Source organism: Hippocampus comes, unplaced genomic scaffold (genome assembly GCF_001891065.2).
Source record: "Hippocampus comes isolate QL1 unplaced genomic scaffold, H_comes_QL1_v1.1 scaffold372, whole genome shotgun sequence".
NCBI classification, from domain to species: Eukaryota; Metazoa; Chordata; class Actinopteri; order Syngnathiformes; family Syngnathidae; genus Hippocampus; species Hippocampus comes.
Genome location: NW_017805224.1, coordinates 216,548 through 223,074, shown reverse-complemented (window position 1 = coordinate 223,074; position 6,527 = coordinate 216,548). Strand labels below are relative to the sequence as shown.

At 38.7% G+C, this 6,527-nt stretch overlaps 1 protein-coding gene and 1 long non-coding RNA gene across 4 annotated transcripts in view; one reads left to right on the top strand and one right to left on the bottom strand.

The window, feature by feature from the left end:
• Positions 1 to 395: 395 nt before the first annotated feature.
• On the bottom strand, positions 396 to 1,832 carry LOC109515463 (uncharacterized). Its single transcript, XR_002168196.1, has 2 exons — positions 1,735 to 1,832; positions 396 to 548 (listed from the first exon to the last, which is right to left on the bottom strand). It is a non-coding gene; the product is annotated as an uncharacterized LOC109515463 (long non-coding RNA).
• A 341-nt stretch (positions 1,833 to 2,173) lies between these two features.
• alg2 (ALG2 alpha-1,3/1,6-mannosyltransferase) overlaps positions 2,174 to 6,527 on the top strand; it is an 8,253-nt gene continuing 3,899 nt past the window's right edge. Inside the window, exons 1-4 of one of the 3 annotated variants that reach the window (XM_019869257.1) lie at positions 2,174 to 2,352; positions 3,340 to 3,511; positions 3,596 to 3,733; positions 3,995 to 4,162. In XM_019869257.1, the coding sequence (XP_019724816.1) occupies positions 3,341 to 3,511; positions 3,596 to 3,733; positions 3,995 to 4,162 (477 nt within the window). In that variant the 5' untranslated portion in view covers positions 2,174 to 2,352; position 3,340. Of the gene's footprint in view, positions 2,353 to 2,565; positions 2,753 to 3,339; positions 3,512 to 3,595; positions 3,734 to 3,994; positions 4,163 to 6,527 lie in introns of those variants that run through there. The other 2 variants (XM_019869255.1, XM_019869256.1) reach the window with 2 other exon arrangements.

Below are 6,527 nucleotides of genomic sequence, written 5' to 3'. Positions count from 1 at the left end.
GGGGGGGTGCATCGCCATGCCAACCGCCCCCCTCAATCCCTCGCCCTTCCCCCGCCCCTGTCAGAAGGCTGTAATTGAGTTGACCTTTCAGAGTGGATCCTTTAATGAAGCTCTGCGAGTGGTGTCTAACGCAGGAACAAACGCGCACTCGATATACAGCGGCGTACAAGGAGTGTGCCCTCCTTCCACGCCCGAGACACACACTCGATAAGCAGCGCGGCGCCATCGATCAGCCGGCGCCGCCGCATGCGACGGGGAGATGGGATGCATTTTTTTTTTTTTTTTTTTTTTTTATAATGGGAAGTGAGCTTGGCTCAGAATAGAAAGTTATCAGACTTTTCTGCCTGATTTCCAACCCAAATGATGCATCAAACATTAGGTATGAATATGTTTTATATACTGGTGAGGTCATATAGTTACAGCTTTTCTGACAATATACTTACACTTTGAGACCCGGCGAGTCCTCGGTGTAAAAGCGCCACATTCCCCCGGTACCAGCCGATCCAGTGGTCCTGCCACCACTGCGGGTACCGCTGCTCGTTGCTTTCCTGTGGAACACACAAGTGAACACCACCTCATGTACAGTTGTGCTCATTCATTTACATATCCTGGCAGAACTTGTGAAATATTGGCTGATTGTTGGGGGATGGTGATGGGTGGTGGGGTGACATTGTGACAACAAATGATTAATTTTCAGAGGATAACGTTGGAATATTACTACCAACTTTGTCATGATATGAAAAGAATACAAGATTTAACAATACTGAACACAATTTGATGATAAATGTTGAAAAACAAATTGCAAAAGCAACATGTAATGGTCAAATATTTGAAAATAAAGTTGGAATACCGAACAACTACAAATGTCACATTTACACGATATACTGTAGTTGTAATATAATGCCAAAAACGTCTTGATCTACTAAAAATCTAAAAGACTAAAACATGTCAGAATTAACAGATGTGATCATTTTACAGAATACAGTTGACAGGAAAGTTACCATGAAACATTTTCAAATTTTACATTATATTAAGTCATAAATTTGCAAGGATACAATTGTATGAAAAAAAGTCTTAACGTTGATAATTTTTTTCTGCTTTAGAGAAAAAAACTCAATTCAATATGAGTTTCCCCTCCTTATCTTTTTTCCCTATTTATAAGAACATATCACAACTTTCATCATGTAATCCTATTGACTCCCGTTTCCTTTTTCTAGTGTCCTCAAAACAACTTTTGTAATTAAACAGCCTGATTAAATAGAGGAACAAAGCAATGCCTGTTAGTATGATAATGAGTTTAAGTCCTCAGTGCAACATGTGATCGAAATGAAAAAGCTATTGATGAAGATGCTGATAGTCAAGACTGCTAAATGAATTAACACTAAACTCTGTTCACGCCAGAAGTGAAAACGTCTGTCTGGTGTTTTAATGTCTTGGTAAATAGATAAAGCTATACTGAGGTCAGTAAAGGGCATGATGCCGTCGTATATTTCACCAGCTCAGGAGTTGAGGGGTCAATTATGAGTCTTTGAAAATTGGTGTTTGTGCAGAAGATAACTTAAATAACACTTTTAAGTGTCAATCAATGAGGTTTCTTTTCCAAGAGATTAAAAATTTAGTTTCATTTTCACGATCATCCACGTTTGGATCCCTGCTTCAACATCCACTCATGTTATGATTCGTGTGGGTACTAAAGTGGCACTTTAGGCCATGATTGTGAGCTCGCGAGTGTACCTCTGTCTGACTGTGGAGCCTGCTGTACGGGGGGCCACAGTCTTACTGGGGGAACGGCTGGATGCCCCCACACTGGTTGCACTTACTGCTGGTCCAGGCTAAGGGAGAGAAAGTTTCACAATTTACTATGCATTTCATTACTCTCATTGGAAATGGAGGGGGGGAAAAGTGGTTTAAAAAAAGCTGCAGACATTGGAACAGTGAGTAGAGCTAAACCCGCTATCTAGTTGCATATATTAACAACCTCATATTTATCAAGTGTAATTCATGATTTGAAATTAGTGTTAACTAACTAGTTATATGTTGGTGGGGAAGCCACGTACACAAACGTTAAGATAAGTCTAGCAGGCGTGCTAACAGATAGCAAAACGCGGATTTGTTTTTATTGCGACGCTTCCTTTCAGCGCAACAACTACAAGCGCATGATGTATTGTCTCACCATTTTGTTTTATTTGTGTTGATAGGAGCTGAGTCCCCGATGTTCTCTCTCGACGGTGACGTGTCCTGCCAAAGAACGGTGCCCAGGTCTAAATGGAATGGTCCGAACTTGAGAAGGGACCCCCAAAGATGACGCTTGTCCAAAAAGGACACGACTGCAGAATCCTAAGACCCATTTAGGTATCCAAAAAGATGCCCGTTTATAAATTACCGTTCGACATAAAAATGAGAAAATATTTAACATACCACCCAGGTTCAGCTTCATTGTTTTGTATTAATACATAATTTAAAAGCATTTTATGCATCATTGTACATTTTATAAGATTATGAGATACGTTATATACATAGGCTAGATAAGACTCTCCCCGCATCGCTGGGTGACGTGTCTTCTAAGAGACGAATGATTGTCAATAGGGAAACTGGCGCCATTTTGGCGCGAGCAGGAAGTTCCTCCTGCTGCGTCTCGCCTGTGAATGTAGAGCCACTATGGCGGCAGCGCGCCTATGTTTCATGGCAGACGTTCTTGAGTGGCGACAAGAGCATCATCCCAGGTCTCAAAAGTTGTTTAAGAAAACAGAAGGTAAACGCTGTATTGTCTAATATTTAATTTATACGTTGACGGGTTTATCGGTACCGTGGTTGCCTTTAAAACATTGTGTTATTATACGTCGTGGTTCTTTTTGGTTGTTTTTTTAGCAATGCAGGCAGGCTGCAGTGCACTGTAGTCTTATTGATGACATTTTTGTTTTTTATTTACTAACTAATCACGAACTAATTCACTAATCTCTAAGTGTGGTTGCTCGTGTTATTTACATATCCCCCCCCCCCCGCTTATATTCATTGTTCATAATTTTAGTTGAAGCAGGTGGCGAATCATTGGATACGTGTGACAGTCATGCTTCTGAACTTCATAATGCCTGTTTGACACAATGAACATGGAATACCTTAAAATAAACGTATTGTTAAACCACGGCGTTGTTATAGGTTGTTGACAACCATAGCTTGGATGCATTTTACATAGGGTGGCTTGTAAGGAAAAGAATTGACCAATGTATCCTAAAGGCGCGACACTCTCTTAATGTAACCTTAGTTATATGGATATATTTTTTTAATTCATTTAATAACAAGTTATTGCTCTTATTCTTTATCTTGTGAATGTCTGTCCAGGATGGTGCGGGTAGTATTTCTGCATCCTGACCTCGGTATAGGTGGAGCAGAACGTCTAGTTGTCGATGCTGCTGTTGCCCTTAAGTCTAAGGGATGTAATGTCCAGATCTGGACTGCTCACTATGACCCGAACCACTGTTTCTCTGAGACCCTTGACCCAGACCTACCCGTGGTAAGCAAGCACTCAGTTAATCGTGTATATAAAATCTTCGTTTAGTTGTGCGTTAATTATTTTTTCCTCCTCCACGTCCAATAGGTTTGTGTGGGGGACTGGCTGCCCACCAATGTTTTTGGTTACCTCCATGCCGTATGTGCTTACATGAGGATGATCTACGTGGCTGTCTATTTGGTTTTCCTCAGCGGGCTGGAGTATGATGTCGTTTTTTGTGATCAGGTGAGTGACATTTTCATTTTAGCTTGTTTAGCTAGTCCTTGACATTCATCTTAAGAGGCAAGATATATGTTTTTGTTAATTAAAATGCTAGTTCATTGGTAGATCACCAGCACAGTCACATTTTAAGCCTTATTTCAGCCTTATTTAGATAACTACTCCATTGTAATTTCTCTTGGAAAGTGTTTCTTGAGTTGCATATACTGTAGGGTTAAAAGTAAACTACAGTATTAGTTGATTTTTTTTGTTTTTGAATCCACCAAGGTGTCAGTGTGTATTCCAGTGCTGAGGCTGTCTCGTCACAGAAAAAAGGTTTTATTCTACTGTCACTTCCCGGACCAGCTGCTGACGCAAAGGAAATCAGCCCTCAAGAAACTTTACCGTGCTCCCATTGACTTCCTGGAGGAGCGTACCACTGGCATGGCTGATATGGTACATAAAGGCCTGAGGGTCACACTCATACACTCAGACTTGTCTCTCTTTTGTTTGTTTTTTTCATTGAGATTAAAAAAATGTGTTTCTCGCAATAGAATACGTCATATATATATATATATATATAGAAGGAAAATTGATTTCAATAAGAGAAACTACATAGTGCTAAACTAAAAAATAAAACAACAATCTCAATTTTAAAAATCTAAAATTATTATGCAATCGATAAGTACTTAATAAGCATTCAATAAGTTCAGGTTTGCAACTTTCATTCAAGTAAAATCTTAGCTGTAGATAATTTTAGGGAAAAGCTAATGTCTATCGGCTAAATTTGGGCCTTAATCTCTAAATGCAATGCACAGATGACGAAGGAGCATTGCTATGCAAGTATTGTCATTGACATGTTAATGATACTACAATACTGCATATTATTTTTTATGATTGTATCATATTTTTTATTTTATGTTATAAATATCTTGTATCATCTGTAATATTTTTCAAATGCCGCTACCACACTGGTGCTGGAAGTCTTTTTTTTTTTGCTCATGACTAAAGAATCAACAAGGGCTCCCCCTCAGGCGATCATGAATCGTGTTGCTGCATTTTTGGTTTATTTAGCCATTAAGTGATGAGTTATGATGTCTGGACAAGTCACAAGGCAACGTATTAATTTCCTGGTAATCATTTATTTATGTGAGTGTGATACCAAAAATTATGTAAGAACCACAACCAGAATCATCTTGATTGGCCAGTTATGTAAAACACACAAGGAATTTGTCTACAGTAGTAAAAATAAAATAGCATGTACCTCTTTAACAGGATTTTCATTTTATGTTATTTGAGGTGACCGTGAATAAAAAGATAGCAGGTATAGTATGACTAAAATTAGTACTGTAGGGATATTCGACACCACTTCTTTTCAGACCAATACCAGTCTGAATACAGTATTGACTGTTTAAGTACTCGCCAATCCCTAAAAATAAGGTTATACTTCTGTACTCCAAGTAAAATTGTAAAATCTTAACCTAAGAAAAAATTACATTATGCCCTTATTAACTGAAGTTTGGAGTGCTGATTTTTAGTATTACTTTACTATACTATACTAACTAACTTACTAACTAACTAACTGACTAACTCCAGTGGTACCTTGACCAAACTCAGAACTATATGTCCTGTAGCTATATATGAAATTATATTAAATTAGTTCTCCCCATAAAATTAACTGAAAAGTCATGAATCTTTTCCACCCCATGCACGTTTTCTTTTCTTGTTTTCAGGAAAGAAAAATAGCACTGCACAGTTGCCCCCAGCATAATGGTGGTTGGGCACTTGCGGATGCAACCCTCTGCAGACAAAAATAAATACAGAAATAGATTTTTTAATGTTAAATTATTTTCTTTGGGGTGGGAGTGTAGGTAAATTTATTCATTATTATTATTATTATTAATTACAGTATTATTATTATTGTTGTTGTTGTTGTTTTCAAATGCATACATAATGGGTGTCAATTACTGTATATGTGGATTTTCACTATTTGTGGGCCGGCCCGGTCCCTATTCCTTGTGGCGGCATAAATACCTAATTGAACATCATAAAAGGTCAGGTAAAAAAGAAAAAAGTTTGCTTTAAAAAATATAATCAAGCCAGAAGTCACACATACGTACGCTCTGCAATATGTGTGTGTTGATGTCTGCCTTTATGGGGTGTGACCTAGTCCAGGTAGCCAGTTAGTCTGCATGTGAGTCGTTCGGCATTAGTTTGTGACCTACTGCAGCTCCTTGTGAGTGTTCTCATTTTGTATTTGTGTGCTTGACAAAACGTAAAATCCTGTGTATAATACATCCCACACCCAAAATCAACCAACCTGTTTTGGTCAACCTCCTCCACTTGCACCTCTCCTGTTTTGAAGAGAGCGAGAGGAGGTTGTGCTGAGACAGGCAGAATATCCTTTGGATTTATTTCAACACAAGATTAACCTGTGTTAAACTGTTATTTGATTATATAACAGACTGTAGAAGCAAAATAAGATGTAATGGTGTAGCGAACTGTTTTGCATTTTATTGTTGGATATTACTGTTGAGAGGTTGTACTGAGCATGCCAAGCTACAGTACATATTGCAATATACGAGCTCATAAATGCACCACTTGTTCACGAAATGACGTCACGATTTTGCCGGCGAAACTATCACATTTGAGTTCGCCAGGTTTATTGAAAAAAGACTAGTAGGAACAGCCACTGTGTCATGCTGTCAGCACCAAAGTGTGCAGAGTCTTTTACGCCTAATAAACTGCTTTTGAAAAGTAATTTGACAGCTTTCACCAGCATTCCTAGCCGCTAGCGAGACCGAATGCTGGCAGGCGGCCG